At 41.9% G+C, this 23,923-nt stretch overlaps 1 protein-coding gene and 1 long non-coding RNA gene across 2 annotated transcripts in view; both read right to left on the bottom strand.

The window, feature by feature from the left end:
* The window catches only part of LOC307206634, a 153,280-nt gene that overhangs the window by 8,708 nt on the left and 120,649 nt on the right, over nucleotides 1-23,923 (bottom strand). The window lies entirely within an intron of this gene.
* B4GALT1 (beta-1,4-galactosyltransferase 1) overlaps nucleotides 1-23,923 on the bottom strand; it is a 57,792-nt gene that overhangs the window by 8,708 nt on the left and 25,161 nt on the right. The window contains exons 3-4 of the mRNA XM_079959706.1: nucleotides 2,981-3,168; nucleotides 1,719-1,841 (exon numbers count right to left, since the gene is read on the bottom strand). Of these exons, the coding sequence (XP_079815832.1) occupies nucleotides 1,719-1,841; nucleotides 2,981-3,168 (311 nt within the window). The remainder of the gene's footprint in view (nucleotides 1-1,718; nucleotides 1,842-2,980; nucleotides 3,169-23,923) is intronic.

The raw sequence follows: 23,923 nt of genomic DNA, 5'->3' as shown, positions 1-23,923 counted from the left end.
CTAACTAAATAAATAATTGTCAAGAGCTGTTTACCTTCTCATGTCAAGAACGGCTCACCTTAAGGAGCACTGAAATAAGAAGTAGCTGAAAACATGTCTTCAGCCTAGCAATAAAGGGCTTGAGGGCTGAAAAGCAGGTTTCTTGGTCTTGTAACTCTGCTTTTAACTTTTAACAGAGTTAAAATTTGGCTTAACGTTTAGCATCACGGCCCTCTGCCATTACTGGAACGCCCGTTCTTTAAATGAAATGAAAATATACAATAAGGATACTTCTGAGCATGCTCAGAGTTCCTTTGGTTTCTGACAGTTCCAACATCCTGTGCTCAGCACGCTTAGAATTAAAAGAGTAGGAAGTCTGGCCAGGGTTCCCAGAGCCCAGTACCTTTATTTTGAGAAAACGAAACAGTGAATTCATTTCCTTTGACAGTATTCTTAAAACACCATCTACATTTTTTTAAAAAAGCATTTAAGACTTAGGCATCTTAAATTCCCAAACTGTTGTGGCAAGAGTATTGTTAGCCCAGAAATGGAAACAAGAAGAAATTCCGACGAAAGAAGAATGGCAGACGAAATTAATGGACTATGCAGAATTGGACAAAATGACAGGAAGCGTTCGAAACCTGCGGGACCAGAGATTTACAGAAAATTGGAAGAAGTATATGAATTATTTGAAGAGCAACTGTAATTATTTGAAGAGCAACAAATTACGCTAGTAGGACTACAAGAAGTTTTGTAAGGAGAAATATACGAAGTGTTACAAAGTAGAAAAAGATAGAGATATTGGTTATGAGTTTGAAATGTAATAGGGAAAATAAGAAATGCATACTGAGAGATTAGATTGGAAAATTTTCAGACAGGATGAATGGAAGTCAAAAATTTGAATAAGATGTAAAAGTATGTTTAATTACTGTTGAAAATGATACGTTAAAAAAAACTAATAAAAAATTATATCTTAAAAAAAAATAAAAAAATTCCCATACTGTTGTGCCTGCAATCCATACTCCCACTTTTTCTACTCTTCCGAGGCATGAACATCCTGGCCTTACTATGTAAAGACTTCCTGGAACTTCCAAAGACCAACAGCATACTTCCCTACAGTACTAGTGAAGAGGAAGCAAGCTTTCAAAGAGCCTGAATGGAAACACTTGGCTGCCAAAGGCTTGACCCTGACAGTGGGAAGACAGACTCTTGTTTGCTCTGCAGCTTAGTGAGCAGCGCTAAAGAGACAAGGAGAACAGTGACCCCAGCGCAGCGTAGAACACCAGACTGTCCCAGGATCTCCTGCTTTCTGCCAGCTCCGTTTGACAGCGAGCCAGGAAGAAAAGGGAAACAATGGAGGAGCTGGCCCTCTTTGGATACCAGCCACTGCAGGCTAATGTCTGGAGTTCAAGCTGAAATACAAACAAGTTAAGCTATTTGCTAATGTCACAGCCAGGAAGGCAGGTGTGGCAGCTGGGAACAGGTTACATAGCCAGCGGGATTTCTTTCACCACTTCCTGGCACATGCTTCTAAGCAGCCACTTTCTTGGTCAACTATGGGATGTTAAGAAGTGCCTCCTATAGTAAGTGCACACAAGGAATGGGATTCAATGCCACGCTATGACGAATGTCCTGCTTATTCAAACATTTCGGTTTGCCAGACGAGCAATCCCTCTCTCCTCCTCCTTCTCTAAACAGTGAAGGAAATCTATATTAATTGGGAGACACAGGAGCCTTACCTGTTATAAATGTCATCATCTTCACCACCCCAGCCCCAATAATTATTGGGAAAGCCATTGATTTTTTGGAATTGCTCCTTGCTCAAAGCAGACACGCCTCCAAAATACTGATTGTAAGGCAAGCTGAAAGAGAGAAAAGCAACTCATTAAAAAAAATAGTTTTTGCTATCACCAAGACGTTAGGATTGCTCGTCTAGTTGCGATTGTAAGTTAAAGTATTAATAATTGCATTAATAAGAACAGTAACAGCAACAAGTATTTTATTATTTGTACCCTGCCCATCTGACTGGGTTGTCCCAGCCACTCTGGGTGGCTTCCATTAAAGCAATTATAAAATGTAACATCAATAAATGCCATAGAAATATGTGCTTCAACACACACACAAAATCCCGAATGTCTTAAAGAGAATAATCTTATGTTTCTAAAGATCAGGATGTAGTAAGCTCAGAATTCACTTAAACCCTTCCCCCACCCCAGGTATGTTGGCCTGTTATTGCACTAAATGAAGGCAACTGGTTTTCATTCTCTGCCCTATCAGAAATACAGCAGAACGTAATAACTGCATAGTTCTCAGAATTCTTTTTTTTTTTTTTTGTACTTAGCACATTACACACCTCAAGACTTCACTTCTCAGGCAATCATCTTCCCACCAATATAGCAACAGCCCATTTGTTATCTCCAAAACTTGTTCCTAATGAAATTGCATACATAACCTGCAAGCATTTTCAGGCCTAATTCAGCCACGACAATAAACCATAATTTCCTGTTATATGTTCAGGCCGTGATGATCTTGCCTCTACCCCCTTTCCCTTTTCTCTGTCAAGTGCCAGAGGAGAAGTGAGTGCAGGAAAACAGCAGCTCATCCATATTATGGGAAACAAGGCTTCCCCATTATGTCTAAAATGAACCTCAGACCTTGATTCCCACAAGGCAAATGGTTTTACTGTTACTGTTTTAAAAACGCATCATTATTTTTTATATAAACTGTTCTGAGAGCCTCTTGGCTGAAGAACAGTAATTAAAGTATCTAAAGAAACAAATAAAAATAAACTTTAGGCAAACAGATCACAGATTTGAGAGTAGAGCAATTCCAGAGAAGAGGGAAATAGGCTACTTTGGAACATAAGTAATTCAAGTGCAGAGTGGGGAAGCCGACATGGATACAGGTTGCTAACATTAATCCACTCTTGATATTAACAGCCATGCTATTATTATGTGATTTTTTGCTAGCATTGAATAAATGTTAGCAATTGATCTCTTACCGGAATCCAAATTTATCCATCGACACAGAGAGGTGCCTGGGTTGACTGTAACACTTGTATATATTTCTGTCATCCATAGGGATTAGGTCAACATCGCTGAATACAAAGCAGTCATAATCGTATTCTTTCAAAGCTTCTGTGAAGCCTATGTTCAGAAGCTTTGCACGGTTAAATGTTGCTTCTCCACCCTAATGTAAGAAAAAGAAGGGCTATTAAGCACAGTCAATAAAAGCTGGTTAACGTTTACTATTTATTATAGGCCTGTCCCTTCACAAGCAGTAATGTAGACATGCGGGTGGCAAAGTTCTCTCAAACGTTTCATTCACCATGTTTTTCTGTTCAGTTTAGCTTAAAAGTATGATCAGCTGGTTCAACCCAAAAGAAGCATGCTTTTTCCAGGGTCTTGCTTGTTTTGCATTCCACACAGACCTCTCTTGAAACATTGGGGAGGCTGAAATCATATGACCAAGTCCCTATCATTGTAAGGAATATCACAGCTTTCCAACATCCTAAAATATTCTCTTCCACAGAGAAGGCCCCTTCTCGTGTTGCCACCCTCTGGACCTCTTGAGGAGGAGACACACCATGAACGGCCTCAGAAGATGATCTCAGGGTCCGGGTAGGTTCGTATGGAAAAAGGCAGTCCTAGGGGAATTGCGGTCCTGACCCATTTAAGGCTTTATAGGTCAAAATCAGTACATTGAATTGGACCTGGAAACTGATTGATAGCCAGTGCAGTTGGACCAGGATCGGTGTAATATACTCAAACCATCTTGCTTCTGTGACCTGGCCGCTGAATTCTGCACTAACTGGACAGTCGCTCCAGAAGGATATCAGAAGCCACTGAGAGGTCAAGAAGAATTGACAGGGACATGTTCCCCTTCTCTCTCTCTTGACGGAGGTCATCATACAGGGTGACCAAGCAGTTTCGGTGCCCAAACCAAGCCTAAACCTTGTCTGGTCTGCAACCACTCGCTCCAGAACCTTGCTTATAAACCACTTACATTTTGGTACGCCCCAGCGACCCCAAAAAATGTATCAGTCAGATGATTCCACCAGATCCCAATCTCATTTATGGGATATGGAGTGTGTGTGAAGAGAGATCAGCATCAGAAAAGATTTATGATTTTTTAAAATGTCAATAAGAAGCTTATTTTCCTTATTCAAGGCCTTGACTTCTCCCTGAAGTTCACAGGTGACCCCATTTTTGTCTCCTGCCATGGTTTGTGATCCACTGAACAACTCTAACCCAGAAGGTTCTGTAGGAGCCTGGAAATATCACTTGAACTGCTCTGGCCTATTGCTTTCTTACGGGCAGGCCACACACACAGACCCCTCCTTTGCACAAAATTAGGTAACATGAAGCAGAGCAAAGCTAGCACTGTACTTGAAACCAGTTTGTTAGGGAGCTGGTTGGCTGCTGAGCTACGGTTATACAGTGGTACCTCGGTTTTTGAGCGTCTTGGAACCCGAACGCCGAAAACACGGAAGTAATTGCTTCCATTTTCGAATGTGCCTCGGAAGTTGAATGGCTTCCACTGTGTTTTTTTCTTTTTCTCCATTGACTTTGCCAACTGCCCTTTGCAGTTGTCAAATGTTTCAGAAGTTGAACGGTCTTGTGGAACCGATTCTGTTCGACAACCGAGGTAAAAGGTAAAGGTAAAGGTACCCCTGCCCGTACGGGCCAGTCTTGACAGACTCTGGGGTTGTGCGCCCATCTCACTTAAGAGGCCAGGGGCCAGCGCTGTCCGGAGACACTTCCGGGTCACGTGGCCAGCGTGACATCGCTGCTCTGGCGAGCCAGAGCCGCACACGGAAACGCCGTTTACCTTCCCGCTGGTAAGCGGTCCCTATTTATCTACTTGCACCCGGAGGTGCTTTCGAACTGCTAGGTTGGCAGGCGCTGGGACCGAGCAGCGGGAGCGCACCCCGCCGCAGGGATTCGAACCGCCGACCTTTCGATCGGCAAGTCCTAGGCGCTGAGGCTTTAACCCACAGCGCCACCTGCGTCCCTGACAACCGAGGTACCACTGTACTAATACAGTGACACCTTGGTTTACGAACTTAATCCGTTCTGGAAGTCTGTTCTTAAACTGAAACTGTTCTTAAACTGAGGTGTGCTTTCCGTAATGAGGCCTCCCGCTGCCGGTGCCCTTCCAACGTTCAGATTCTGTTCTTAGACTGAGGTAAAGTTTGAAAACCAAGACACCGAATCGTTCATAAACAGGACTGTTCTTCAACCAAGGTACCACTGTATAGGAAATTGATAAGGACTCATTTCATCCCAGTAAGTGATAGGTTAGAAGTGGTACCTAACGTGTATAAAAAGGGTTTAGTCCTATAGAAGAGGAGGAAGATATTGGAGGCAATTTGGATCTCACTCAATACAAATACTGAACATCTGATGCAGCTGTGCTTCTTATTACTATATTTATATATGTGTGTAAAAGTGTTACTCCTCCTGAGGAGCACAATAAATGATGTTATGTGGAGTGGTACCTCCCTGAGGTCCTTGATTTAGGATTAGTTGTGTACTTGACGAGATCCCACATTCAAAATAAAACATGGCATCTTCTAGATTAGAAGGTAGCTAGTAAACCTCTCCGTAGGAAGTGAAGCGGGAGAGAAAGGACACTGAGTCCTCAGTTTCATTCTGGGATATTATTCTTGGAACCAAAGTAATAAGCAAGAAGGCCTGTGGAGACTGATAAGAGGAAATACAAGGAAAAACCTGTTTTTTGTTTTTAAAAGATTGGGACAGGATGCTGCTGCTGTATTTTGGGAGTTCCCTAATTTTCATGCAATTCATACTGTTTTTTTTAATGCAATACAGGGGAGTAAAAGATACCTGAAGGTGCTCTTAAATATACCTTATTCTTATAGCTATTTTAATAAGTACCACATTTTTCGTCCTATAGGGCGCACCGGCCCATAGGACGCACTTCGTTTTTTTTGGGGGGGGGGGATGAATTAAAAAAAATTATTTCCCCCCCCAGCCGCGGCTGCCGCCCCAAGCCTTACACACACCTGCCCAAAGCACGGGGCACCCTCCGGAGGGCTCCGCGTGCTTCGGGCTGCAGGCTGCTGCCCCAAGCCTCGCGCGCTCGTCGGGACCTCCCGCCGGGCTCGCAAGGCTTGCGGACACTCGCCGGGGCTGCAGGCTGCTGCCCGCAAGCCTTGTGAGCCCGCGGGAACTCCCGCCGGGCTCGCAAGGCTTGCGGATAGCTTCCTGAAGCCTGGAGAGCGAGAGGGGTCGGTGCGCACCGATGCCTCTCGCTCTCCAGGCTTCAGTGAAAGCCTGCATTCGCTCCATAGGACACACACACATTTCCTCTTCATTTTTTGGAGGGGAAAAAGTGCGTCCTATGGGGCGAAAAATACGGTAAATGGTTTCTGCAACAATGTATTGTCAGTTTGTTTTCAGAGTTTCTAAACTGTAATCTGCTCTGCTCTGACTTTCAAATATAATGAAGTTGTTCACAAACTTGGCAAGAATTCCAGGATTCTTAAATCCTTAAATCAATGAAACTAAAAAGTGTCCTTGCCAATTTAAGGAGGATATAGTACATGGCTGAAACCACATGTTTCTCTTATTTTAATTAACCCTTCAGGAAAACCAGCTAGGGCCGACTGCACACACAAAAAAGCAGCTCTCGATTACCATAGAAACATAAAAGCCAAATTGTAAGAAAGGAGAATTAAAATGTGATGCTCATTCAAGAAAAGTTTCTCATGAGCAGGTACAGTGGTACCTCGCAAGACGAATGCCTCGTAAGACAAAAAACTCGCAAGACGAAAGAGTTTTTCGTTTTTTGAGTTGCTTCGCAAGACGAATTTCCCTATGGGCTTGCTTCGCAAGACGAAAACGTCTTGCAAGTTTGTTTCCTTTGTCTTGCAAGTTTGTTTCCTTTTTCTTAAAACCGTGCATTCAGGGGGTGCAGTTGTGACTTGACTTCGAGGAGCAACTCATAGCACGCGGTGTGGTAGCCTTTTCTGAGGTTTTTGAAGACTTTGGTGATTTTTGAAGCTTTTCCAAAATCCGTGCTTCGCAAGACGAAAAAATCCCAAGACGAAAAAACTCGCAGAACGAATTAATTTCGTCTTGCGAGGTACCACTGTATTTCAGAAGTATATAAGGGAATTGCTTTGCTTCCAAAAGTGTAGAGAAAACTGTTCTAAAAATTATGTATGTCTAGCAAATTCCAAGCCAGAATAGCTTTCATAAATGCTATGAGACTGACTTGGTGCTCAGCTTACTAGGGTTAAACAGAGATTAATTGGCCACATTTTAGAGGGGCCTCACATTTTAGCCCCCAACAACTGTACAGTGGATGTAGGTAAGGCAAAGAGAGAGCAAACCTCATGGCCAAGTGGGATTTGATGTTCTATCCACTACTCACATAAGAAGCTGCCTACTAAGTAGAAGAAGAGTTTGGATTTGATATCCCGCTTTATCACTGCCCGAAGGAGTCTCAAAGCGGCTAACATTCTCCTTTCCCTTCGTCCCCCACAACAAACACTCTGTGAGGTGAGTGGGGCTGAGAGAATTCAGAGAAGTGTGACTGGCCCAAGGTCACCCAGCAGCTGCATGTGGAGGAGCGGGGAAGCGAACCCGGTTCACCAGATTACGAGTCCACCGCTCTCAACCACTACACCACACTGGCTCCCTAGTGTGGGAGTAAGAACATTTGGTCCATCTAGCTCAGCACATTGATTGACAGTGGCTCTCTGAGTGGTAAAGGTAAAACAGGATCTACTGGTAGATCTCTGGGTAATTTGCAGTAGATCACAAAGGATTTCTGGCTCCCCACTGGTTAACAAAAGCAACTCCATCACCAAATTAGGCTACTGAAATGGAGAAAGCTAGGGGGGACGGGACTGAGCATGGATATTCGAGTAAAGGCCTGTGAGCTCAGTTCTGGTAATGAAAAGAAAATCCTGGGCTGAAATGACCCCAAGGTGCCTTGCTCCTTAATTCAAAGTGCACGCTGGCTGTTTCTTTAAGCCAGTGTTTGGCTCTAGTGGGTGGACTTCATGGTTTGAAGTAAAAGCAACGTAAACCTTGCAAGCTTAAAGTCTGTCCAGCCTGACACTGCCTCTCTCATTTCTATGTAACTGCTAAATTAATTTAATATTCTATATTATAGTTTCCCCTGTGACATTGTTACTTCTCCAGTAAGGAGATGAATTTAACAAAACAAAGTGTTATCAGCAAGTTTGCACTTGTTCACCTTAGTGGCGTAATCTCACAACCCGTTTGCTATCGGCATGGCTCAAGTCCAGACACATGAAAGCAACAATCCCAGTTGGGTTATGTGAAATGGCACTGAACCTTTATGGACAGAAAAGCTTTGTAATAATGACCCCTCAAGCATTCACCCATCCAAGATCCTAACAGCAGGACAAATGTAGAACCACAGCTTCCATGACTTCTCACAGCTTCCAAATAAACACCTGCTGGGTGTGTGTGTGCTCAGCTAATAATTTATGTTTACCTCATATCAAGCAAACAGGCGTTCCATGCAGAAAAACACTGATAACAATGCAGATAACACTGAAACCACAATTCATGCCAGCATTCAAGGTTAGCATTAGAAAGTGCTGCAGGACAGAAAAAGCCCTACTGAAGAGACGACAAGTGTTCTTTCTCCTTTAAGGCTTATCGTGACAAGCTTGCAACTCTCTCTTTCGTGACAGTACATTTGTATTGCTAGGTCTTTACCCTTTTTAAAGCCTATTTAAATGTACACTCTCCAGAACAGGATTTTTAACTGTAGCAGCAGAGTAACATTCAGTTCAGAAACAATTAGGCATTTTTGAGAGGACAACCTTCTGCCTGGTTACCACACAGAGAGGGGAGGGGAGAGATTTGTTACTACAGTACAGTGGTACCTCGGGTTACATACGCTTCAGGTTACATACACTTCAGCTTACAGACTCCGCTAACCCAGAAATAGTACCTTGGGTTAAGAACTTTGCTCCAGGATGAGAACAGAAATTGTGTGGCGGCAGCAGGAGGCCCCATTAGCTAAAGTGGTGCTTCAGGTTATGAACAGTTTCAGGTTAAGAACAGACCTCCGGAATGAATTAAGTACTTAACCCGAGGTACCGCTGTACTACATTTGTTAGTTGTGTCGGCGTCCCACCCCCCACAAGAAGTGATTCAGGGGATAAAATACAACAGTTATGATATGCTGGATGAGGATTATTATGTTAAAATGTGCACAGTGGGAGACAGCAGGTCCTACCAAAACCTTTAAGATAACTTCATAGGACACAGGAAGTATGTGCCTTATCGTGAATCAGAACATTGGTCCATTTAGTAGATTACTACAGGGTTGGAGCGTGGGGAGGACCGGGGTGTGTGTGTAGCCCCAGGTGCATGATTTTGAGGGGGTGCGAGCCAGGCACCCCCACACATGGATTCCTGCCCTGCCTGCTGCCGGGGGTCTCCGTGTCCCCAGCTCCCTTGCTGAATGGCCACAAAAATAAAAAGGGTTAACAAAATGATGTAGATTGTGGAAGAACTAAACACAAAGATGACTTGGTTGCTGCCCAAAGTAGTATCCCTGTATGGCCCTCTCCTCTTTCCCCACTAAGGTGGGCAGCTAAGAGGGGGAGTTGAGAAGACCTCTGGTAAAATCTCATCTCATCCATGAATTCAAGAGTACAGCACAGGAAGGAGTTAGACAACCTGTCTATACAACTTTGGCATAAGAACATTTGGTCTGTTGTAATCTCAGAGAAGATAATGTCCAATCTACAATTGATACAGGGTAAAGCAAAACCACAATACGTATTTTCGTGCAGTATGGTGGGACTTTATTCAATTTACCATGGATCAAAATATGTACATCTCTTTGCCAGAAATAGCCAAATCTATATGGATATCATAGACCATGCACACAGACAATTTGGCAATTGTCTCACATCCCTTTAGTTATATAATATACAACAATACTGTATGAGGTGCTCACCTACACCAATGTAATAGCAGATAGGTTTGGTTTTATATAATCATCTTGAAAATCAACAAAAAATAACTAACAAACCAAGAACTCATTAGGTGGATTTAATGAAGTCCCTATTGCAGCTTTGGCTGTTCATAAGCTCCTGCCTAAGTGTGTATGAAGCTCTCTGTATATTGGAAATGCACTATTAAAAATCTTTATTAATGCTGACTGCGCTTCCTTTTAGGGAAATTTAAACATAACAAACCAAGATTGTCTAACAGATTCCCTGGCACTGTTTTCTAGTGGTTAATCCCCTCTTTGAATGAATTGTGTTAGTTCCAACTCCCCCCCCACCTCTTTTCCCCAGGGCAATAAATAACTACAGGGAAAAAATTGCAGGAAGGAAATCACAAGCCAAGCGCCTTAAGCAAAGGATTCGGAAATAAAAGCCTTTCATGTACACCCTCCTCCTTTTCACATGCACTTAAGAAGAAGCCATCTCACCAGAGACAACCAACTTTCACTTCTGTACATTTCCATATCTTGAGTATGCTTTAATGAACTGACACCTTTATAATTTATTTAAATGCAACAAGGTTATAATGCAACAATGTTAAATTCTTGCCAGAGACAGGTTTGGGTGGGTTCAAGGTCCTAAAGATATTTAGAGAACCATTAAGCTCCTGTAGAATGTCAACTAAATGGCTGGATGAAAAGCTACCAAAATTCTAAGCTGCAGCCCTAAACACAAATTTTTGAGAAAGTAAACTCAACGGAACTCATACAGAGGATTTCATAGAATCATAGAATCCTAGAGTTGGAAGAGACCACAAGGGCCATCGAGTCCAACCCCCTGCCAAGCAGGAAACACCATCAGAGCACTCCTGACATATGGTTGTCAAGCCTCTGCTTAAAGACCTCCAAAGAAGGAGACTCCACCACACTCCTTGGCAGCAAATTCCACTGTCGAACAGCTCTTACTGTCAGGAAGTTCTTCCTAATGTTTAGGTGGAATCTTTTTTCTTGTAGTTTGGAACCATTGCTCCGTGTCCGCTTCTCTGGAGCAGCAGAAAACAACCTTTCTCCCTCCTCTATGTGACATCCTTTTATATATTTGAACATGGCTATCATATCACCCCTTAACCTCCTCTTCTCCAGGATTTTACTGTAAAAAAACCAAAAGCTATTCTGAACCACAAATAGATTCACTGAAATGTAAGGTGAAATACTCTTCAATATATTGTTTTTTACAATGTTGTAATTTTGTGTGTGTAATTACATACACGTGTATGTAAATGTATGTCTGCACTTCCAATTTTCCTTTTTTCCTAAATAAGCATTATACAGATAAGCAGGGCAGGGGGGTTGGTCATGGCACTCACCAATAGAGAGTACAGTCACCTCTTTTTTGCTGCCATTTTTTGCTGGCACCCACAGTACTTCTACGAAGTATAGGTTTTTGTTTTTTAAACAAAGGCTCTGAGCTTGGGGGATAAGGTGGGGGGAAACCTGAAAGTATGAAAATCTACTAAATCTGCATAATGTATAGGTATAATGTATAATGCAGGGTTCAGTTTCTTGGGTCAGAATTTGAACTATTTCCTTTTTTTAAAAAGTACAAAATACTTGGCTTAAAATGTTCTGGGGTAACTTGCTTGCTGCTTTGTGACAGGCAAAATCAACACAGAAAACAAATTAGGAAACAGAATATCTGCTAGTTCATATGTAACAAGAAATGGAGAAGTGGGGTTGGACACAGCGCTGAAACCTGATGAAGTGAAACAGAACATAAGGAGAGAGATTTGAACCGAGAAAATAAAACTCTATCTTAAAACTATTTTCAAGACAAGACAGCAGTAAGGTTCCTCTTGGGTCTTGCACTGACCTCCTCCTTTGGGGGGGGGGGGGGAGGAACAGTCCAAAATTGTGTTGCCCAAATTTAGCTGCGTATTAATTTCATCTACTCAATACAGAAGCAACAGAGCCATTGTCTGTTTGCACAACACACACAACTTCTTTGCAGTCCATCCAAGTTTGGTCAGGTGGTTTTGGGTCAGCTGATCCATCTGCCATGTATTTAACATAGACAAACTGAACACTTGGAAACAGTTCAAGAAGATGTAAATATGAACGCCCTTCCAGCAGATGTCAAAGCGATAAACAACTACCTGACATTCAGAAGACATCTTAAGGCAGCCCTGTTCAGGGAAGTTTTTAACGTGTGATTTTACTGTATTTTTGGTTTTTATGGAAGCCGCCCAGAGTGGCTGGGAAGGCCCAGCCAGATGGGCGGGATATAAATAATAAATTATTATTATTATTATTATTATTATTATTATTATTATTATTATTAAAAGCAGGTCAAAGCTGACATTCAGCTGGGCAAGAGAACATTTACATAGGAAAGATTTATTTATTTTTCCAGTTTCATCATCTGCTACCCTTTGACAACATATCTGGGATGGTTGCAGCTGTGCCAGCCACTTAACTCTCCTTCACATATTTGGTAAAATATATGATTATTTTTTTGTTAACAGATATAGTTTTGTTAAAGAACTGAGACGGTTTGTAAATGTCAGCAATAATTAATAATAATAATTTATTTGTACCCCACTGGTTGCCCCAGCCACTCTGGGCAGCTTCCAACATATATAAAAACATAATACTGTAAAGCATTAAACACTTAAAAGCTCCCTTACGTAGGGAAATAAATAGAAACAGATCAGTTCTGATGGCACAAATGTAGACCATGCTGAATGTGTCCAAACCTCCCACTCTTTTTTTGGTGCCTTATTTTGTTTCTGTGTGTTTCTCAAAAGCTGGAAGTGGCCTAGGCCTCTCTGGACCTCCGAGAGAGACTGGGTGGATCCTGCCCCCACCTAATTTCTTCCCTCCAAAATTGCACCCCCCCCCCCGCTGCTTTTTAGAGGTTTGGCAGAGATCCAGCTTCCCAAACCCACAGAACATCTAGTTTGGCCAGCAGCAGAGTATGGTGAAACATGCCTCCTTAGGGGGAAAAAACACTTCATCTGGAACCAATGTACAGCTTGCAGAGGCTCTAGTCATTCTTATTCTTCTTATTTTGCAAATTTAACAGGACAAGGAAAAAGCAGAGGGAGAAAAAGATTAAAGTCTTGGTCGAAGAAAGACTGGTAGACCTGGGGAGGTGGGGGTGGGAAATAGGGGTAACAACAAAGAAATCAAATTTCTATCTTCCATCTGCGGGGACACAAGGGAGGAACTTGTTCCAGTGTTTTGGAAAACTGTCAAGCCCAGTATATGTGCTAGGTAACCAGCCCTTTCAAGCAGCCCCTTAACCCCTAGAGAGATGGAAGGACCAAACCCACAGGGGGAAGGGAAAGTCAGAAAAAATGTGGGTGTTTTTTCTCTCTTGCTTTTTCCTGAGTCTTAATAACAAAATATGCACACAGAGATTGAGAGGGGACTCTTAAATTTTCCATTAATAACAAATGCCACACTTAATTACACCATTTAGTTTTACTCAAACCAACAGCTTCCTTCTAGTATTGGGCTATCATTAATTTAGCTACCCCCAACATGAACACAACTCAACATTTTGACATCACCTCCGAGTTCTCTCCCGAGAAGACAGAAAGCAGACCTAATTTGAGCTCCTTAATGAACTAGGATGGCATTTATTTCTGTTATTACATCTTCCCAGCGCATTTTCTATTTATATATTACAATGCTGAAGTCAACACACAAATTCCAGCCCCAAATAAACATCTCTATTTTTATTTTTGCTCGGCGAAAGTTAAGAGAATTTGTATTATCAGCACTCCCTCTTCGTTTGCTAACTAGGAAGACACTTTTCAGGGCTAAAAAGCAGGGTATAAATAGTAATTTGAATGATTAAAATAATCAACTAGCAAAAAGAAGACTTAGCTAAGCATCCTGCCTTCAAAGATTTCACAAAATTCACAATCTCTACACTGCCTCTGAAGAAGGGTCTCCTAGTTCTTAATTGTTTAAAGCCTCATCCACAACTTTGCTTGCCCCGCTGCTTTCACACAGGAAAACTTGTATGGGGTTTTAGGGGAGGGGTGGTACCTCTGGTGGGGGACACATTGTGCTCCTTCTGGGGTAGTTTGTCCACCTTTGGTCCCCAACCTGCACTCAGCTCTCACCTGTGGCTCCTAGAAGCTGTCAGCATGTGACAGCAGACACACCCTGGGAAACGGATTTGACTGGCCGGCTAAACCAGGCGAGGGAGTCCCTAAGATGGTTGGATGGTGCCTTGTACGCCTCCTTCCAGCAACTCCTGCAGCCAAGCTGGTGCCAAACGTATTGCCCTGCTTTCCTTTGGACCATGTCAGTGGGTCCGAGAACAGGGTCTTGTCATCTGGGCAGCCCAGGAACTCCATACACGCTGCCCAGGCTTGTGCCCCAGAGAGATCGCTCCAGTGCTGCTAAACCAGCAAAACCAACACGGGAATTGCCAGCCTCAGCTGGCGCTGTTATTCTCCTGCGGCTTGATTTTGCCCCACAGGGCAGACTCCTCTGTCACTTGAAACAAAAGGATGCCAACAACAGCTGAAAGAGAACAAACGTCAATCAGGTTTTCTCCGGATTGACGCTTGCTCCAATTTCACGCTAAATAGTGGGTTTTTCCAGTGGGAGTGGTGTGGTTAGCAAGGGACACATGGAAAATCGCTTGGACCTTTCTAAAGCACAGGACAAGTGAGAGTGTGGACAAGCCCTCAGGGTTTTATGTCACTATATATTATATATCACTAGAAATCAGCAAAGCTAACTTTTACGAGTTACTGTACAGATACCGTTTTGAGGATACTCAACACACCTCCACTGCGCTCCTCAAATAAGAAGCCTAAAATTACCAGTTGGTTCAGAGAGCCAGCTGGACTTCTGCCTAGAGCAGCAGCTGTAGGTTTCTGTCAAGTCTGGGCAGACAAAAATCCCGTTGGCTCTCCTAAGTCAGCCAATCCCACACAGAGCTCTTTGCTCCAAAATTGCAACATGTGCAACAGCTGGCGCGCATTAATTATCCTGCACAAATATTATCTAACAAAGAATGAAGAGCGTAAGATTGGCGTTGCAAGCTTGGCGAGTTCAGTTCAGAATTGGACGTTGCTACTTCCTTGAGGTTGGCAGAGCTCAGAAGTTAGAGGCTTCCCATCCTGCCTCTGTTTTGCAGGAGAGAGTTCATGTCCTTGCTAATTAAATCTCTCATTTATTATCGCATTAGGAAGTTGCAACAGCAGACGCAGATTTCTTAAGTTAACAAGTAAATAGCTGCTCTGTTCTTTCTATAAATGTAGCTTAATGATTTTCGCTCTGTGTTCCAGGGCTCTCCGATGTTCTCAGAAGTTCACCAAGGCTTGTCCAGTGAGAAGACTATCTATTATGGGGGAGCGTCCCTGAAAAACAGGTTGCTGTTTGCAACTATTTGCCTCAGGAGGTTGTTAAGTCTGCTTGACAGCACACTCAAATGCATGCAGAGGTCTTGGCCGATGGTGTAAGTGCTATGTAAACCCTATAATGCAGAGGAGTTTCCTGGCAGGCCCACAAGAATTCCTTGTCAGACAAGTCAATGCAATTTCAAAGCTAGATGGAGTCCAAAAGCAAATCTCTGTGCTGTAGAACAGGCCTGTTTTATAGCTTAATTATAAGCTAAAGTTAATGTAAGCCAACTTTTATCAACTGACTGCAAATCTTGGTTAACAAGTGCCTGCTAACCATAATTTGTAACCTATATTTAAGTTGCATGGCGCCGTTTGGACCATTTTGAGCTATGGTTAACTAAACCATGGTTTATAAACCATAGCTTAGTATGTTGTGCAAACCAGGGTGTTGAGTGTCCACTGAGCAATCATCTCAGCCAGAATACTGTGCAACAAACAGAGAGCAGGTGCACCATTGAGATGTGACTGCATAGCAAGTAACTTAAAGGTAAAGGACCCCTGACAGTTAAGTCCAGTCGAGAACGACTCTGGGGTTGCGGCGCTCATCTTGCTTTACTAGCTGAGGGAGCCGACGTTTGTCCGCAGACAGTTTTTCTGGATCATGTGGCCAGCATGAGCATGGTTTAAGAAGAGTGAGCCAAGTTGCGTACTAGAGAGGGGTCAATTAGCATCCAGTTTTTTCCACTGGCTCCAGCAGCCCAACTTCCATTTTACATATTCTCACATCACATCCCGCCCCCTCCACCCATCTCCATTTCAGTATTCAGCCTAATTTAATGCATTTCAGAGGTTCCAAAAGTCAATGGTAAACCTGCAGTAGATTCAAGTTTGAATTTGCATTGCACCGAGAGTTAAGAGGCGGGACGTTACCATTGAAGCAGTAGGGTGGACAGCATTCCTTCCTTCTTTTTTCCTACCAGATGCAGAGTACAGAAGGACGCAGATGGAGTAAGAATCAATCGCTCACATACAAACTCTCCTTGCTCCAGCGACTGCTTTGCTATAGGACAGGTTTAACAAGAGAAAGGTAAGATTTTCCCCCCTAGAAGGAAGGGAGAAGAGAAGGAAGAATGGATGCAAAGGAAGGACAGACAAGGGAGGAAAAAAAAGAAAGAGAGAGAAAGCATTTGTCAAGAGAGCAAAGAAATAAGAACGTTTTCTTAGCAGGTTTTAAAAGCTCCTCATAACCCAAGAAAAATACCATCTGGATAATTGAGGCTCATTGTCAATGTTGCTTGATGCACACAAAACTAACACTGCTTTAAGGATGTTAACTAAACTGAATGCTTCATTGTCAAATTAGGTCATGATGCTCAGTAACTTCTGTATAATTTCTGCAGCATAATGGGGAAAAGCAGCGACACAATTATACTTTGTACACACCTAGCCTGTGTATGCTTACTGTTATCCACCATCGCCTGTTTTTCTTTCCAAACTATATAGCCCTTTTTTTGCAGAATGTCCTCAGAGCCCTGAACGCTAATAACCTTTGTAAGTAAGCTCTGTGAAAGTCAACGGAATTTCTTTCCAACTCAAGCATATTTTGGATCAGGGTGCCATCAACTTAACCCATAGAAACTTATTTCTATGTCTGCACAAATTACTCCTTAGCAAAAGAACTAGAAACCTTTGTTCAGCCAGAAGGAAACACAATTAAATGGTCTCACATCCCATCCTATGCTGATTGAAGCAAACACAAATTTTAAAGGACAAGGCAGAAGTTTAACTGAACAAATCGTGATAAGCATTTTCCTTCTTAAGACATTTGTAGTAGGTATCAGATGGCAAAGAGTAAGACCCCATCAGATGTATATCCCAGCGATACTCAAACCCCATGACCTCCAGAAGCATGTCTTGAAAAATTAAGCCACCATTTTGGACCCCTTCACTAGTCAATGATCCTGAGCAGAGACGTTCCATGTACCACTGACCATCATCTGCCCTGCCAACATCCCAAGAAAAGAACCAAAGGTGTCCTGGATTTCCCCAACACAGCCAGCACTGAAACTGATAGGCAATCCCAGAACATAACCATTGCTGAGAAATCGGGCCCCATCCCTGAGCAATAAAGCAAGAGGGAAGATGAGATGCCATAAACCAATATTAAAAACAGGCTATTCTACTTTGCAAAGAAACATTCCTGCTTGTTGTTTAGGGAGCCAAATGGGGAACCACACGTTATATGTTTGATGGCAACAATGAAGTTTGTCTCTTAAGCTAACAAACAACCTGCCCCCAGGTCATCAGTGTAATTTCATAACTGCTTTATTGAAATCTCATTCAAACGAAACCTGCCTAAACTGCTAAAAAAAGTGCCCCGAATCTGGAACTATTTGTTATTCTGTGGAAAAAGTATGAGACGGTTGTGTTATGCAGATGTACATACCCTATGAAACTGGCACATGAAAAAAGCATCAATTTGGTTCATGAAGATTAAGAAAGCTAAAAAAACCACACCAAAAAAACCAGGTGCATTCTGCTTCCCCAAAGCTCACACAAAGACAAAGAAGACATTAAGAGATAACTCTGAGCAGGCAGGCAAAAACCCTGTGTGATAATAACTAGAGGAGGCAACTAAAATTTTCAATATAATGTGTAAACTCATTCCAAGTACAACAAAATGCAACTAAATGTCATAGATATTCAGTCAATGTAACAGAACTAAGTATAGTCCATTATAATACAAGCCTATCAGTTAAAAGTTCTGCAGTACCTCACAGATCAACCAAGACTGCTGGCTAGAGAAGGGAACTGCAGGCAGTCCCAACTGCAATCGTTGTACAACTCCCAAATCCTTTGGCTTGGGACCTCAGGTCACACAAAAATGACCAATCCAGTGCTACAAGTCCTATAAATAAGGATGTTGATGATGATGATAATAATTTATACACCACCCATCTGGCTGGGTTTCCCCAGCTACTCTGGGCAACTTAAAGGTAAAGGTACCCCTGCCCGTACGGGCCAGTCGTGTCCGACTCTGGGGTTGCGCGCCCATCTCGCTTAAGAGGCCGGGGGCCAGCGCTGCCCGAAGACACTTCTGGGTCACGTGGCCAGCGTGACAAGCTGCATCTGGCGAGCCAGCGCAGCACACGGAAACGCTGTTTACCTTCCCGCTGGTAAGTGGTCCCTATTTATCTACTTGCACCCAGGGGTGCTTTCAAACTGCTAGGTTGGCAGGTGCTGGGACCGAGCAGCGGGAGCGCACCCCGCTGCGGGGATTCGAACTGCCGACCTGACGATCGGCAAGTCCTAGGCGCTGAGGTTTTACCCACAGCGCCACCCGCGTCCCTCTGGGCAACTTACAGCATATATAAAAACATAGGAAAACATCAAGCATTAAAAACTTCTCAACAGGTCAGTGGGGACTTCCGGGACGCCGCGGCCGCGGAAAGGAGCGCGAGATAACCCTCCGGGGGGTCTCGAACAACATGGAGATTTAGAGGGGTCACGAAGGCTCCGTGAACCCCAAAACCGCAGGAGGAATATCCTGGGGGACAAAGTACCCAGCGACGCTGCCTGTGCTCGCCTGTGTTGCCGGCGTTTAACAAGGCTGGAGCTGCAGCGTAAAGGGGAAGCAACAGACTCCATGTTGTGAAGCCTCAGGCTCCGAGGGAAAGCGGCGGACCTCCAACAACAGCGGAAAAGCTGGGAAACAGCTATAAAACACTGTGGAAAAAGCAGTGGGATAAAAGAAATACTAGAAAATATTTAGATAAGATTAAAGGAACTTTAAGATAAGAACCCAGCGGAGACGAAATAAGCGGCGAAAGGAGGAGTCCACCACTGGCGGTAAGGTGAAAAAAGAGTATAGCGAGACGCTGGGAGAGAGGAAACAAGAATAATTAGCTGCCAAGAGAGTGTGGTGGAAAGACCTCGGACACAAAGTATAAAGAGTCGGAGGCAAGGTAACAGCAATGTAACAGCGAAACTATTTAATGGACTAGAGAGAAGGGGAAAGGATCTTTCTGTTTCACCGGGACGGAGAGTGTTATAGCCAGCGTGGGCTTCTGCGGAGGACCTTTGTTTCCAAACTCTATGATTGTGGCGTTTTGGGAGTGTTGTGATTTAAATGGTGTGTGGAGTATAGGCTCTCTTCTAGTACTTTTTATCTAAAGATAGAGACTATGAGACTGTGAGAGACTGCCATATTTAACAAGCTAAAGGGGGATTTTACTTCGTCATCTCAATCTGATACGTTCCCGACTTTCCTAGATGGCTGCGACTCTCTTCGGGATTTAAAGAGACATACACTTCGGGACTTAAAGAGATATACATTAACGTTGGATCAAGGGGAGATTGCGTCCAATCTCTAACTCAAAAGAATACGGTATTGTAGGACCCTGCCCCTGAGTCTGGAAGTGTTTTTGGTGGTTCAGACGTTTACTATACTCACCCCCAAGACTTAAAAGATTTAAATACGTGCCTTGATTTAAGGTCCAGGTAAAAGTGTGTTACCATCTGATACCCTATTAAGGGCTAATTTTTTTTTTTGAAGTGTACCAACCAAGTTAATTTTGGACCCTTGCTGTACTACTTGAGAGACGTTAGCCTGGTTATTTCTATATTTTATCCCACCGGTACTATAGGAGGAACCAACTCTAAATATATAATGCCGAACGGTTCTAAAAAGGGGGTGGCAACACCAGCGGAAAGGAGGCCTTCAAGACAAGAAGAGGTGAAGGAGGCAAGAGAAATTAGAGATTATGATAGCTTGATGGCCGAAATAAGAAAGGAATTCAAAAATAATGAACAGTATATTGAGAGAAAATTAATAGAGGTACAAAATACCTTAGATAAGAAACTGGAGGGAGTGGTGGGGGAACTGACAGGAAAAGTTAAAGATCTCTCGGTAAGAACTAAGGTTTTGGAGGATTCAATGAAGAGGGTCCAAAAAGATATGAAAGACAGTAAGAAAGAGGTGGACAGGATTAGACTAGAAGTTAAAGAGATAGGAGAGATACAGGAAGAGTTGTTGGATAACATGGCTATGACGCAGATGCGACAAAATCAATCTAATCTGAAATTCAGAGGAATTCCAGAGAATATAAATGAGAATATTAGAGCTAAAGTGGTGAAAGAGCTGGCAATTTGGCTAGACAGAAAAGAAGAAGAGATAAATCATTGTTTAGTAAATATTTTTCGAATAAGAATAAAATCGGCTAAAGCTAAAGGGAAAAAATTGCCAGGAGATGTAATAGCCATGTTTAATTCATTGGAGATAAGAAATGAAATTTTGAAACAGAACTATGTTAAAAGGCTATATATTGAAGGAAACTCAATCATTTTTAAAGAGATTCCTTCGAGATTTCTTCAAAGGAGAGACCCATATAAAAAATTAACAAATCAATTGAAGAAAAATGGGATCTTGTACAGATGGGAGTTTCCGGAAGGTATTTCATTTTATTTCAAGGAAAAAAAGTTCAAACTGTCTACTATTTCAGAACTTCAAAAATTTGCAAGGAGATACGAGAAGGACCTGGGAAAAATGATGGGGGAGGAGGAGGTGGGGAACCAGCAGGGGGAGGAAGGCGGGGGGAGTGACGAAGAAGAAAGAGAGGAGAGCTCAATAGGAGAAAGAGAAGAACCAGAGAAAGAAGACAAAGAACAGTAGTTTGTATATAGATTTGATAAATTAATATTGTATAACAGATGGCGTTAAAAATATTAAACTGGAACGTGAATGGGTTGAATAATAAAAATAAAAGGAATCAGATTGCACATATACTATTGAAAAAGAACTGTGATTTAATATGTCTTCAAGAGACGCATATAATAAATAAGCATAAGAGAGTACTAAGTAATAAGAGACTGGGATTAGACTTTGTGACATCAGACAGGGTGAAGAAAAGAGGGGTGGTAATATACATAAAGGAAAAATATGACCCACAACTATTGTATAAAGACGACCAAGGGAGACTAGTCATAGTTCAGATGGCGTTTCAGGGAGAAAAAATAATTGTTGTTGGTGTATATGCTCCAAATGATAAAAAATCCGCCTTTTACTCTGAACTAGGGGATAAATTGATGGAATGGATGGACCAAAAAATGATACTGATGGGTGACTTTAACGGGGTGGTGTCTCCAAGCCTAGACAAATCAACAAAAAAACAAGAGAAGAAGGAAGGCAAATTACCGCAATCATTTTTTGATATGGTAAATAACTTGGGATTAATTGATGCATGGAGACTTAAAAACCCCACTATAAAACAATATACTTTTTTCTCAAATCCAAACCAGAGCTGGGGGAGAATAGATAGTATTTGGATATCGAAGGAATTGACACAGAATTTAATCAAATCGGAAATTCTTCCACAAACTATATCCGATCATAATGCGGTATCCATTGAGTTAAAAGGAAAGGACACTAAAATAGGTAGATGGAGAATGAATGAATTTTTATTTAATGACCAGAAGATTGTAAAAAAGGCCATAGAGACAATAGAAGACTATTTCAAATGGAACTTAAATGGGGAAACTATTATAGAGACGGTGTGGGACGCAGGAAAGGCAGTTATGAGGGGTTTTTTAATACAGAAAAATAACCAATTAAGAAAAGAAAAAGAGACAAAGAAAGAACAGATCCTAACACAGATTATGGAAAATGAAAGAAACTTAATTATTAACCCCAGTGAGGAGACTGCAAAACAGAACGTAAAGATACTACAAGCTAAATTTTCTACAATAATTGACCAAGAGGTAGAATGGAAAATTAAAATGTTGAATCAGAAGATGTTTGAATCTGCAAATAAGATAGGCAAATATTTGGCGTGGCAAATAAGAGAAAGAAGAAAACAAAATACGATCAGTAAGATAAGGGAAGGAGAAAGGATTGTGGAAGAACCAAAAGAAATAAAAAAGATATTCCAAAAATACTATAAGGATTTATATAAAAGAGGAAAGGAAACAAAACAAGAAATAGATTACTTTTTGCAAGAACACCACCTAAAGCAAATTTCAAAAGAAGAAAAAGAGATATTAGACCAGAAAATTACTCAAGAAGAGATAAAGAAGGCTATTAAAAAGATGAAAAGTGGGAAAGTGCCAGGGCCGGATGGCCTTCCGACCAAATATTATAAAACACTAAGTGATCAAGTATCCCCAGTGCTAGGAGAAGTGATGAACAATATACTAAAAGAAGGAAGGATCCCGAACACCTGGAAGGAAGCATATATTACATTGATCCCTAAAAAAGATGCAGACACCTTGGAAGTGAAAAATTACAGGCCAATCTCATTATTAAATAATGATTACAAGCTATTTGCAGATATAATGGCAGAAAGATTAAAAAAGGTTCTGAACAATAAAATCCATAAAGATCAAACGGGCTTCCTTCCAGGGAGACAATTAAGGGATAATGTAAGGAACGTGATAGATATTATTGAATATTTGGATATGAGTATAGATAGACAAGCGGCCTTAGTATTTATAGACGCCGAAAAGGCGTCTGATAATATCTCGTGGGATTTCTTAAAGAAAAGTCTGGAAACGATGGGATTGGGAGAGAAATTTAGAAAAGGCATAGAAGCAATATATAAGGAACAGAAGGCAAAACTGGTAACAAATAACACCACAACAGAATACTTTAATATACATAAAGGAACCAGACAGGGCTGCCCCCTGTCTCTTCTACTATTCATAACAGTATTAGAAATATTGAATGAGAGACTGAGGGGAGCAACAGAAATCAAAGGAGTTAAGGTAGGAAAGAGGGAATATAAAATCAAAGCTTTTGCAGATGATATCGTATTAACCTTAGAAGATCCAAAACATAGTGTAAAAGAGGCTTTACAAAAAATTGACGAATTTGGAGCTGTGGCAGGACTTAAGGTAAACAAAAATAAAACCAAAATGTTGGTTAAAATCTAACAAAGGAAGAAACGATAGATCTAGAACGAAGGACGGAAATTGTGGTAGCTAAGAAAGTGAAATATCTCGGAATTTGGGTCACGGCCAAAAATTTAAACCTATATAAGGATAATTACGAGGTCACCTGGAGGAGCATAAAGAAAGATATGGAAATTTGGGGGAGGATGAAACTCTCTTTCTTGGGGAGGATTGCTGTTGTTAAAATGAACATTCTGCCTAGAATGTTGTTTTTATTTCAAACTATCCCCATACTCAAAGGCCTAAAACAGTGTAAAGAGTGGCAGAGAGCCTTGGCGAAATACATCTGGCAGGGGAAAAGGCCACGGATAAAAATGAAAATTTTGATAGACAAAAAAGAAAGAGGGGGTTTTTCTTTGCCGGATTTAAGTTTGTATTATGAAGCGGCGTGCATACTTTGGTTAAAAGATTGGATAAAACTGGAGAATAGAGACTTATTGGACCTGGAAGGTTTTAATAATTAGTACGGATGGCACTCGTACCTATGGTACGGGAAAGTGAAGGTCCACAAGAGTTTCTTAAACCATATTTTTAGGGGACCAATATACCAGGTATGGGAAAGGAATAAAAACCTCCTTGAAAGAAAGACCCCCTGGTGGATCTCACCAATAGAGGTTTTAACGATCAAGAAAACAAATATGGAGGAGAAAAACGCCACTTAT

This window comes from Podarcis cretensis, assembly GCF_951804945.1.
Source record: "Podarcis cretensis genome assembly, chromosome: 17".
In the NCBI taxonomy this organism is placed as follows: domain Eukaryota; kingdom Metazoa; phylum Chordata; class Lepidosauria; order Squamata; family Lacertidae; genus Podarcis; species Podarcis cretensis.
The sequence above is the reverse complement of the archived record's forward strand: the minus strand, read 5'-3'. Positions and strand labels throughout refer to the sequence as shown.